A 12,392-nucleotide genomic window follows, 5' to 3' on the forward strand; every position below is an offset into this window, starting at 1 on the left:
AATAGGCTGGGTAGTGGACACTGGAAACACAGGAGAGATGAAACAATCAAATCAGAGAGCAGGCTGGGTAGTAGACACTGGACACACAGGAGAGATGAACCAATCAGACAAACAGGCTGGGTAGTGAAATGTAAATGCTGTTTACAGACTTTTTTATTTTATTTGGGGAGCGCGTTTACTCAGCTTTTGAGGGAAAATGCATTGAAAGTAGAGGGAGACTTCCTTTACTCAGAGGGAGACTTCCTTTACTCAGAGGGAGACTTCCTTTACTCAGAGGGAGACTTCCTTTACTCAGAGGGAGACTTCCTTTACTCAGAGGGAGACTTCCTTTACTCAGAGGGAGACTTCCTTTACTCAGAGGGAGACTTCCTTTACTCAGAGGGAGACTTCCTTTACTCAGAGGGAGACTTCCTTTACTCAGAGGGAGACTTCCTTTACTCAGAGGGAGACTTCCTTTACTCAGAGGGAGACTTCCTTTACTCAGAGGGAGACTTCCTTCACTCATTCCTTCACTCAGAGGGAGACTTCCTTCACTCAGAGGGAGACTTCCTTCACTCAGAGGGAGACTTCCTTTACTCAGAGGGAGACTTCCTTTACTCAGAGGGAGACTTCCTTTACTCAGAGGGAGACTTCCTTTACTCAGAGGAGACTTCCTTTACTCAGAGGGAGACTTCCTTTACTCAGAGGGAGACTTCCTTTACTCAGAGGGAGACTTCCTTTACTCAGAGGAGACTTCCTTTACTCAGAGGGAGACTTCCTTTACTCAGAGGGAGACTTCCTTTACTCAGAGGGAGACTTCCTTTACTCAGAGGGAGACTTCCTTTACTCAGAGGGAGACTTCCTTTACTCAGAGGGAGACTTCCTTTACTCAGAGGGAGACTTCCTTTACTCAGAGGGAGACTTCCTTTACTCAGAGGGAGACTTCCTTTACTCAAAAATAGCGTTTCTTGTACACATGACTAAGTCTCTTTGGATAAAAGCGTCTGGTGTATGTTTTAGTCACCTGTATGGTTGAATGATCTTCTCTCCGTAGCTCATGGCTCCGTCCCAGTCCTGCATGTACAGACACACTCCCATGGCCTGGTACATCATGTGAAGCACGTACACATTAGTGTCTGCAAATATAGAGCTCATCTTCTCCTGGCTCAACTCACAGATCTCCAGCAGGTCACTAGGGGGTGCTAGAGGGTCAAGGACTCAATACAACAGATTTTATTTATTTTATTTTTTATTTCACCTTTATTTAACTAAGTAAGCTAGTTGAGAACAAGTTCTCATTTACAACTGCGACCTGGCCAAGATAAAGCATAGCAGTGTGAACAGACAACACAGAGTTACACATGGAGTAAACACAATAGAAAAATCTATATAGATTGTGTGAAAATGTAGAAGAGTAGGGAGGTAAGGCAATAAATGGGCCATAGAGGTGAAATAATTACAATTTGGCATTAACATTAATGACAGATGTGCAGAAGTTGAATGTGCAAGTAGAGGAACTGGGGTGCAAAGGAGCAAGATAAATACAGTATGGGGATGAGGTAGTAGGATGGGCTATTTACAGATGGGCTATGTACAGGTGCAGTGATCTGTGAGCTGCTCTGACAGCTGATGCTTAAAGTTAGAGATGGAGATATAAGACTCCAAGCTTCAATGATTTTTGCAATTTGTTCCCGTCATTGGCAGCAGAGACCTGGAAGGAAAGGCGGCCAAAGGTCGGAGTTGGCTTTGGAGATAACCAGTGAAATATACCTGCTGGAGCGTGTGCTACAGGTGGGTGTTGCTATGGTGACCAGTGAGCTGAGATAAGGCGGGGCTTTACCTAGCAAAGGCTTATAGATGACCTGGAGCCAGTGGGGTTTGGCGATCAATATGAAGCGAGGGTCAGCCAACGAGAGCATACAGGTCACAGTGGTGGGTAGTATATGGGGCTTTGGTGATAAAACGGATGGCACTGTGATAGACTGCATCCAATTAGCTAAGTAGAGTGTAGGAGGCTATTTTGTAGATGACATCGCCGAAGTCAAGGATTGGTAGGATAGTCAGTTTTACGGGGGTATGTTTGGCAGCATGAGTGAAGGATTCTGTTGCAAAATAGGAAGCCGATTCTAGTTTGAATTATGTATTGGAGATGTTTGATGCGAGTCTGGAAGGAGAGTTTACAGTCTAGCCAGACACCTAGGTATTTGTAGTTGTCCAGCGATCGGTAGAAGAGCATGCATTTCATTTAATAGCTTTTAAGAGCAGTTGGAGGCCCCGGAAGGAGTGTTGTATGACATTGAAGCTCGTCTGGAGGTTAGTTAACACAGTGTCCAAAGAAGGGCCAGAAGTATACAGAATGGTGTTGTCTGCATAGAGGTGGTTCAGAGAATCGCCAGCAGTAAGAGCTACATCATTGATGTATAAAGAGCAAAGATTCGGCCTGAGAATTTAACCCTGTGGCACCCTCAGAGACTGCCAGTGGTCCGGACAACAGGCCCTCCTATTTGACACACTGAACTCTGTCTGAGAAGTAGTTGGTGAACCAGGCGAGGCAATCATTTGAGAAACCAAGGCTGTTGAGTCTGCCGATAAGAATGCAGTGATTGACAGTCCAAAGCCTTGGCCAGGTCGATGAAGACGGCTGCACAGTATTGTCTTTTAACGATGGCGGTTATGATATAGTTTAGGACCTTGAGCGTGGCTGAGGTGCACCCATAACCAACTCGGAAACCAGATTGCATAGTGGAGAAGGTAAAGTGGGATTCAAAATGGTCGGTGATCTGTTTGTTAACTTGGCTTTCAAAGACTTTAGAAAGGCAGGGTAGGATGGATATAGGTCTGTAACAGTTTGGGTCTAGATCGTCTCCCCCTTTGAAGAGGGGGGATGACCGCGGCAGCTTTCCAATCTTTGGGGATCTCAGACGATATGAAAGAGAGGTTGAACAGGCTAGTAATAGGGGTTGCAACAATTGCGGCAGATCATTTTAGAAAGAAAGGGTCTAGATTGTCTAGCCCTTCTGATTTGTAGTTGGTCCAGATTTTGCAGCTCTTTCAGAACATCAGCTATCTGGATTTGGGTGAAGGAGAAATGGGAGAGGTTTGGGCAAGTTGCTGTGGGGGGGTGCAGGGCAGTTGACCGGGGTAGGAGTAGCCAGGTGGAAAGCATGGCCAGCCGTAGAAAAATGCTTATTGAAATTCTCAATTATCGTGGATTTATCGGTGATGAAAATGTTTCCTAGCCTCAGAGCAGTGAACAGCTGGGAGGAGGTTATCTTATTCTCCATGGACTTTACAGTGTCCCAGAACTTTTTGGAGTTTGTGCTACAGGATGCAAATTTATGTTTGAAAAAGGTAGCCTTAGCTTTCCTAACTGCCTGTGTATATTGGTTCCTAACTTCCCTGAAAAGTTGCATATCGAGGGGGCTATTCGATGCTAATGCAGAACGCCAAAGAATGTTTTTGTGCTGGTCAAGGGTAGTCAGGTCTGGAATGAACCAAGGGCTATATCTGTTCCTGGTTCATTTTCTTTTTGAATGGGGCATGCTTATTTAAGATGGTGAGGAAAGCACTTTTAAAGAATAGCCAGGCATCCTCTACAGGCGGAATGAGGTCAATATCCTTCCAGGATACCCGGGGCAGGTCGATTAGGAAGGCCTGCTCGCTGAAGTGTTTTAGGGAGCGTTTGACAGTGATGAGGGGTGGTCGTTTGTCCGCGGACCCGTAGCGAACACAGGCAATGAGGCAGTGGTCGCTGAGATTCTGGTTGAAGACAGCAGAGGTGTATTTAGAGGGCCGGTTGGTCAGGATGACATCTATGAGGGAGCCCGTGTGTCACGCCTTGGTCATTGTATTTTGTGTTTTTGTTATATGTTTGGGTAGGCCAGGGTGTGACATGGGTTTATATGTTGTTTTCGTATTGGGATTTGTAGTATTTGGGATCGCGGCTAATTAGGGGTGTTGTATAGGCTTGGCTGCCTGAGGCGATTCTCAATCAGAGTCAGGTGATCCTCGTTGTCTCTGATTGGGAACCGTATTTAGGGAGCCATAGTTTCGCTTTGTATTTCGTGGGTGTTTGTTCCTGTCTTTGTGTAGTATTCACCAGATAGGCTGTAATTAGTTTCACGTTCCGTTCTGTTGTTTTTGTATTCAGTTATTTCATGTACCGCGATTCTTCAGTTCATCAAAGTCATGAGTAACCAACACGCTGCATTTCGGTCCGACTCTCTTTCTTCAACAGACGAACGCCGTTACACCGTGTTTACGGATTTCGGGTTGTACCTGGTAGGATCCTTGATTTGTGCGAGATTGAGGGCATCTAGCTTAGAATGTAGGACAGCCGGAGTGTTAAGCATATCCCAGTTTAGGTCACCTAACAGTACGAACTTTGAAGATAAATAGGGGGCAATTAATTCACATACGGTGCCCAGGGCACAGCTGGGGCCTGAGAGGGGGTCTGTAACAAGCGACAACAGTGAGATTTATTTCTGGAGAGGTGGATTTTTAAAATAAATGTTTGGGCACAGACCTGGACAGAACTCTGCAGATCACTAGGGTGGTGCTAGAGGGTTAGACTCAATACAGCACTTAGATCACTAGGGTGGTGCTATAGGGTTAGACTCAATACTGCACATAGATCACTAGGGTGGTACTAGAGGGTTAGAGACAATACAGCACTTAGATCACTAGGGTGGTACTAGAGGGTTAGAGACAATACAGCACATAGATCACTAGGGTGGTGCTAGAGGGTTAGAGACAATGCAGCACATAGATCACTAGGGTGGTGCTAGGGGGTTAGGGACTCAATACTGCTTCCACCAGTCCAATGAGCTCACAGTATAAAGGGTGTAAAGGGAGGAGAAAGGGAATTTGACTGTGGGCTAAGGTTCATAACAGGAGTGATGTGTGTGCAAGGGAAGATTCGTTCTAGTCTGAGCGGCTATTGAAGGTCCATTTATACGGTTGCTGAGTGGTGTGGTACTGGACCTACCGGTACTGGACCTACCGGTACTGAACCTACCGGTACTGAACCTACCGGTACTGAACCTACCGGTACTGGACCTACCGGTACTGGACCTACTACAATCAAATGTATTTATATAGCTGGTCTTACATCAGCTGATGTCAAAGTGCTGTATAGAAACCCAGCCTAAAACCCCAAACAGCAAGCAATGCAGGTGTAGAAGCACGTTGGCTAGGAAAAACTCCCTAGAAAGAAACCTAGAGAGGAACCAGGCTATGAGCGGTGGCCAGTCCTCTTCTGGCTGTGCTTGGGTCTACATGGGTCACAAACAACACAGGAACTTAAAAACGGACATTTCCATAGCGTAGCACCCCCCTGTATCCAGGCACTAAAGTGGTAGCAGCCATAAGAACACAGATAAAAATGACTCCTACAGAGTTGGGTATAAAAGGGTCAACTCTTGTTCTTTTATATCGATTGTTGTGCTCTTTTTATACTCATCAACTTGTCTATTGATTCGCTTAGGCTAATTTACTTTACGCTGTTTATTCTCTAATTTACTTTACGCTGTTGATTCTCTAATTTACTTTACGCTGTTGATTCTCTAATTTACTTTACGCTGTTGATTCTCTAATTTACTTTACGCTGTTGATTCTCTAATTTACTTTACGCTGTTGATTCTCTAATTTACTTTACGCTGTTGATTCTCTAATTTACTTTACGCTGTTGATTCTCTAATTTACTTTACGCTGTTGATTCTCTAATTTACTTTACGCTGTTGATTCTCTAATTTACTTTACGCTGTTGATTCTCTCATTTACTTTACGCTGTTGATTCTCTAATTTACTTTACGCTGTTGATTCTCTAATTTACTTTACGCTGTTGATTCTCTAATTTACTTTACGCTGTTGATTCTCTAATTTACTTTACGCTGTTGATTCTCTAATTTACTTTACGCTGTTGATTCTCTAATTTACTTTACGCTGTTGATTCTCTAATTTACTTTACGCTGTTGATTCTCTAATTTACTTTACGCTGTTGATTGGCTAATTTACTTTATGCTGTTGATTCTCTAATTTACTTTATGCTGTTGATTCTCTAATTTACTTTATGCTGTTGATTGGCTAATTTACTTTATGCTGTTGATTGGCTAATTTACTTTATGCTGTTGATTGGCTAATTTACTTTATGCTGTTGATTGGCTAATTTACTTTATGCTGTTGATTGGCTAATTTACTTTATGCTGTTGATTCTCTAATTTACTTTATGCTGTTGATTCTCTAATTTACTTTATGCTGTTGATTCTCTAATTTACTTTATGCTGTTGATTCTCTAATTTACTTTATGCTGTTGATTCTCCAATTTACTTTATGCTGTTGATTGGCTAATTTACTTTATGCTGTTGATTCTCTAATTTACTTTATGCTGTTGATTGGCTAATTTACTTTATGCTGTTGATTCTCTAATTTACTTTATGCTGTTGATTCTCTAATTTACTTTATGCTGTTGATTCTCTAATTTACTTTATGCTGTTGATTCTCTAATTTACTTTATGCTGTTGATTCTCTAATTTACTTTATGCTGTTGATTCTCTAATTTACTTTATGCTGTTGATTGGCTAATTTACTTTATGCTGTTGATTGGCTAATTTACTTTATGCTGTTGATTGGCTAATTTACCTTATGCTGTTGATTGGCTAATTTACTTTATGCTGTTGATTGGCTAATTTACTTTACGCTGTTGATTGGCTAATTTACTTTACGCTGTTGATTGGCTAATTTACTTTACGCTGTTGATTGGCTAATTTACTTTACGCTGTTGATTCTCTAATTTACTTTACGCTGTTGATTGGCTAATTTACTTTACGCTGTTGATTCTCTAATTTACTTTACGCTGTTGATTCTCTAATTTACTTTACGCTGTTGATTCTCTAATTTACTTTACGCTGTTGATTCTCTAATTTACTTTATGCTGTTGATTCTCTAATTTACTTTACGCTGTTGATTGGCTAATTTACTTTATGCTGTTGATTCTCTAATTTACTTTACTCTGTTGATTCTCTAATTTACTTTACTCTGTTGATTCTCTAATTTACTTTACTCTGTTGATTCTCTAATTTACTTTACTCTGTTGACACGCTAATTTACTTTACTCTGTTGACACGCTAATTTACTTTACGCTGTTGACTCTCTAATTTACTTTACGCTGTTGATTCTCTAATTTACTTTACGCTGTTGATTCTCTAATTTACTTTACGCTGTTGACTCTCTAATTTACTTTACTCTGTTGACACGCTAATTTACTTTACGCTGTTGATTCTCTAATTTACTTTACGCTGTTGATTCTCTAATTTACTTTACGCTGTTGATTCTCTAATTTACTTTACGCTGTTGATTCTCTAATTTACTTTACGCTGTTGATTCTCTAATTTACTTTATGCTGTTGATTCTCTAATTTACTTTATGCTGTTGATTCTCTAATTTACTTTATGCTGTTGATTCTCTAATTTACTTTATGCTGTTGATTCTCTAATTTACTTTATGCTGTTGATTCTCTAATTTACTTTATGCTGTTGATTGGCTAATTTACTTTATGCTGTTGATTGGCTAATTTACTTTATGCTGTTGATTCTCTAATTTACTTTATGCTGTTGATTGGCTAATTTACTTTACGCTGTTGATTCTCTAATTTACTTTACTCTGTTGAGGAAGAGAGGCAATTAAGCATTTCACTTTACCACTCACTATATTGTGCACGTGACAAATAAACTGATTTGAGCGAGGGAGAGAGAGGAGGGAGAGAAGGAGGTAGATAAATTGAGTGTGGGGATGGAGAGAGCGAAGGATGCGTAGAAACTAAGAGGTATACAGTAGGGAAAAGGATATTCTTGTAGTGCTTTGCTCTACGGAACTCTTCAATAACATTCCTGGCATAGTGAACCATCTTTCTGACCTCCTCTGGCTGTGGGGGAGAGCTCAACTTTTGAAGCGCCATCTTACCTCCATCCTAGAGACAGTAGAGAGACAAAAGAGAGAGAGAGACAGAAGAGACAAAAGAGAGAGTCACAGGAGAGAAGAGAGACAGAAGAGACACGGGAGAGAAGAGAGACACAGGAGAGAGAGAGACAGAAGAGACACAGGAGAGAGAGAGACAGAAGAGACACAGGAGAGAGAGAGACAGAAGAGACACAGGAGAGAAGAGAGACAGAAGAGACACAGGAGAGAAGAGAGACAGAAGAGACACAGGAGAGAAGAGAGACAGAAGAGACACAGGAGAGAGAGAGACAGAAGAGACACAGGAGAGAGAGAGACAGAAGAGACACAGGAGAGAGAGAGACAGAAGAGACACAGGAGAGAGGGACAAAAAAGAGAGACACATGAAACTGAAAGAAATGAGGGCTAGAATGGCTCCAGAGGGGATTGCATGTATTCTAGTTTTCCCACGAGGACACGCAGACCAATAACTAACACACACACGCACACACACGGCTGCAGTCTTCTTTACTGCAGTGCGTCTCGCACCTTTACTGCAGTCACAGTGTGTGACCCACCCAGTTTTAAGAATTGTCCTTGTCTTGTATGGAGAGGGAAGAGGAGAAGGTTAGCTCTGTTCCTGTAGAGATACCCTCCTGTAGGTTTACACCAGGGATGCTAGTAGTAGTAATAATAGTAGTATTGGAAGTAATACTAGTAGTAGTAGTTGTAGTAATAATACTACTAGTAGTAGTAGCAATAGTAGTAGTAATACTAGCAATAGTAGTAGTAATACTAGCAGTAGTAATAATAGTAGCAGTAGTAGTAGTAGTAATAATAGTAATAATAGTAGTAATAGTAGTAGTAATAATAGTAATAATAGTAGTAATAGTAGTAGTAATAATAATAGTAGTAATAATAGTAGTAATAATAATAATAGTAGTAATAATAGTAGTAATAATAGTAGTAATAATAATAATAGTAGTAATAATAGTAGTAATAATAATAATAGTAGTAATAATAGTAGTAATAATAGTAGTAATAATAGTAGTAATAATAGTAGTAATAATAGTAGTAATAATAATAATAGTAGTAGTAATAATAATAGTAGTAATAATAATAATAGTAGTAATAATAATAATAGTAGTAATAATAGTAATAGTAGTAATAATAGTAATAGTAGTAATAATAATAATAGTAGTAATAATAATAATAATAGTAGTAATAATAGTAGTAATAGTAATAATAGTAGTAGTAATAATAATAGTAGTAATAGTAGTAGTAATAATAATAGTAATAGTAATAGTAGTAGTAGTAATAATAATAATAGTAGTAATAATAGTAGTAATAATCATAGTAATAATAGTAGTAGTAGTAGTAGTAATAATAATAGTAATAGTAATAGTAGTAGTAGTAGTAATAATAATAGTAATAGTAATAGTAGTAGTAGTAGTAATAATAATAGTAATAGTAATAGTAGTAGTAGTAATAATAATAGTAATAGTAATAGTAGTAGTAGTAATAATAATAGTAATAGTAGTAGTAATAATAATAGTAATAGTAGTAATAATAATAGTAATAATAGTAGTAGTAATAGTAGTAGTAATAGTAATAGTAGTAGTAGTAGTAATAATAGTAATAATAATAGTAATAATAGTAGTAGTAATAGTAGTAGTAATAATAGTAGTAATAGTAGTAATAATAGTAGTAATAGTAGTAGTAATAATAATAGTAGTAATAGTAGTAGTAATAATAATAGTAGTAGTAGTAGTAATAATAGTAGTAGTAGTAGTAATAATAGTAATAATAGTAGTAATAATAGTAATAATAGTAGTAATAATAGTAGTAATAGTAGTAGTAGCAGTAATAATAGTAGTAGTAGCAGTAATAATAGTAGTAGCAGCAGTAATAATAATAGTAATAGTAGTAGTAGTAATAGTAGTAATAATAGTAGTAGTAATAGTAGTAATAGTAATAATAATAATAATAATAGTAATAATAGTAGTAGTAGTAATAATAGTAGTAGTAGTAATAATAGTAGTAGTAGTAATAATAGTAGTAGTAGTAATAATAATAGTAGTAGTAATAATAGTAGTAGTAATAATAGTAGTAGTAATAATAGTAGTAGTAGTAGTAATAATAGTAGTAGTAATAATAGTAGTAGTAGTAGTAATAATAGTAGTAATAATAGTAGTAATAATAGTAGTAGTGGTAGTAATAATAGTAGTAGTAGTAGTAGTAGTAGTAATAATAGTAGTAGTAGTAGTAGTAGTAGTAATAGTAGTAGTAGTAGTAGTAATAATAGTAGTAGTAATAGTAGTAATAGTAGTAATAATAATAGTAGTAATAGTAGTAATAATAGTAGTAATAGTAGTAATAATAGTAGTAGTAGTAATAATAATAGTAGTAATAATAGTAGTAATAATAGTAGTAGTGGTAGTAATAATAGTAGTAGTAGTAGTAGTAGTAATAGTAGTAGTAGTAGTAGTAATAATAGTAGTAGTAATAGTAGTAATAGTAGTAATAATAATAGTAGTAGTAGTAGTAATAATAATAGTAGTAATAATAGTAGTAGTAATACTAGTAGTAGTAATACTAGTAGTAGTAATACTAGTAGTAGTAATAGTAGTAATACTAGTAGTAATAATAGTAGTAGTAAAAATAGTAGTAGTAGTGATACTAGTAGTAGTAATAATACTAGTAGTAGTAGTAGTAGTACTAGTAGTAGTACTAGTAGTACTACTAGTAGTACTACTAGTAATAGTAGTAGTAATAGTAATAGTAGTAATAGTAGTAGTAATAAGAGTAATAGTAATAATAGTAGTAATAGTAGTAGTAATAATACTAGTAGTAGTAATAATAGTAGTAATAATAGTAGTAATAGTAGTAGTTGTAATACTAGTAGTAGTAGTAGTGGTAGTAATAGTAGTAGTTGTAATACTAGTAGTAGTAGTAGTGGTAGTAATAGTAGTGGTAGTAGTTGTAATACTAGTAGTAGTAGTAGAAGCAGCAATGGTAGTGGTAATAGTAGTATTGGTAATAGTAATAGCATTGGTAGTAGTTGTAATAGTGGTAGTAGTAGTGTTTTCATAGGCTGTGCGCTAGTTACAGTGACCTATTATGGTCTGGTTTGTACGTCTGTGGTTACTAAGTTATTGTACTGTACCTTAGACCGTGTGGCACACTCATTACACACGCAGGTAAAGAAGTATGAATCCCTCAGTCTCTCGTTCCTGTCGTCTGTCGGGTAGAGCAGGTCAATGTAACTGTTGAAGATCTACACAAAGAGAGGAAGGGTTAACAGGACCTCCACAGAGAGAGAGGAAGAAGAAGGGTTAACAGGACCTCCACAGAGAGAGAGGAAGAGGAAGGGTTAACAGGACCTCCACAGAGAGAGAGGAAGAGGAAGGGTTAACAGGACCTCCAGAGAGAGAGAGGATGAGGAAGGGTTAACAGGACCTCCACAGAGAGAGAGGAAGGGTTAACAGGACCTCCACAGAGAGAGAGGAAGAGGAAGGGTTAACAGGACCTCCACAGAGAGAGAGAGAGAGAGAGAGAGAGAGAGAGAGAGAGAGAGAGAGAGAGAGAGAGGAAGGGTTAACAGGACCTCCACAGAGAGAGAGGAAGAGGAAGGGTTAACAGGACCTCCACAGAGAGAGAGGAAGGGTTAACAGGACCTCCACAGAGAGAGAGGAAGGGTTAACAGGACCTCCACAGAGAGCGAGGAAGAGGAAGGGTTAACAGGACCTCCACAGAGAGCGAGGAAGAGGAAGGGTTAACAGGACCTCCACAGAGAGAGAGAGAGAGAGAGAGAGAGAGAGAGAGAGAGAGAGAGGAAGGGTTAACAGGGCCTCCACAGAGAGAGAGAGAGAGGAAGGGTTAACAGGGCCTCCACAGAGAGAGAGGAAGAGGAAGGGTTAACAGGACCTCCACAGAGAGAGGGGAAGAGGAAGGGTTAACAGGACCTCCACAGAGAGAGAGGAAGAGGAAGGGTTAACAGGACCTCCACAGAGAGAGAGGAAGGGTTAACAGGACCTCCACAGAGAGAGAGGAAGGGTTAACAGGACCTCCACAGAGAGAGAGGAAGGGTTAACAGGACCTCCACAGAGAGAGAGGAGGAAGGGTTAACAGGACCTCCACAGAGAGAGAGAGAGGAAGGGTTAACAGGACCTCCACAGAGAGAGAGAGAGGAAGGGTTAACAGGACCTCCACAGAGAGAGAGAGAGGAAGGGTTAACAGGACCTCCACAGAGAGAGAGAGAGAGAGGAAGGGTTAACAGGACCTCCACAGAGAGAGAGAGAGAGAGGAAGGGTTAACAGGACCTCCACAGAGAGAGAGAGAGAGAGGAAGGGTTATAACAGGACCTCCACAGAGAGAGAGGAAGAGGAAGGGTTAACAGGACCTCCACACAGAGAGAGAGAGGAAGAGGAAGGGTTAACAGGACCTCCACAGAGAGAGAGAGAGGAAGGGTTAACAGGACC

The 12,392-nt window shown here is 39.1% G+C and overlaps 1 protein-coding gene across 1 annotated transcript in view; it reads right to left on the reverse strand.

The window, feature by feature from the left end:
* The window catches only part of LOC124046779 (N-lysine methyltransferase SMYD2-A-like), a 58,016-nt gene that overhangs the window by 2,038 nt on the left and 43,586 nt on the right, over window positions 1-12,392 (reverse strand). Inside the window, exons 8-11 of the mRNA XM_046367529.1 lie at window positions 11,078-11,188; window positions 7,825-7,945; window positions 1,004-1,178; window positions 1-20 (exon numbers count right to left, since the gene is read on the reverse strand). The exon at window positions 1-20 is cut by the window's left edge and continues 89 nt beyond it. Of these exons, the coding sequence (XP_046223485.1) occupies window positions 1-20; window positions 1,004-1,178; window positions 7,825-7,945; window positions 11,078-11,188 (427 nt within the window). The remainder of the gene's footprint in view (window positions 21-1,003; window positions 1,179-7,824; window positions 7,946-11,077; window positions 11,189-12,392) is intronic.

The sequence above is a fragment of the Oncorhynchus gorbuscha genome, linkage group LG10 (assembly GCF_021184085.1).
Source record: "Oncorhynchus gorbuscha isolate QuinsamMale2020 ecotype Even-year linkage group LG10, OgorEven_v1.0, whole genome shotgun sequence".
NCBI lineage: Eukaryota > Metazoa > Chordata > Actinopteri > Salmoniformes > Salmonidae > Oncorhynchus > Oncorhynchus gorbuscha.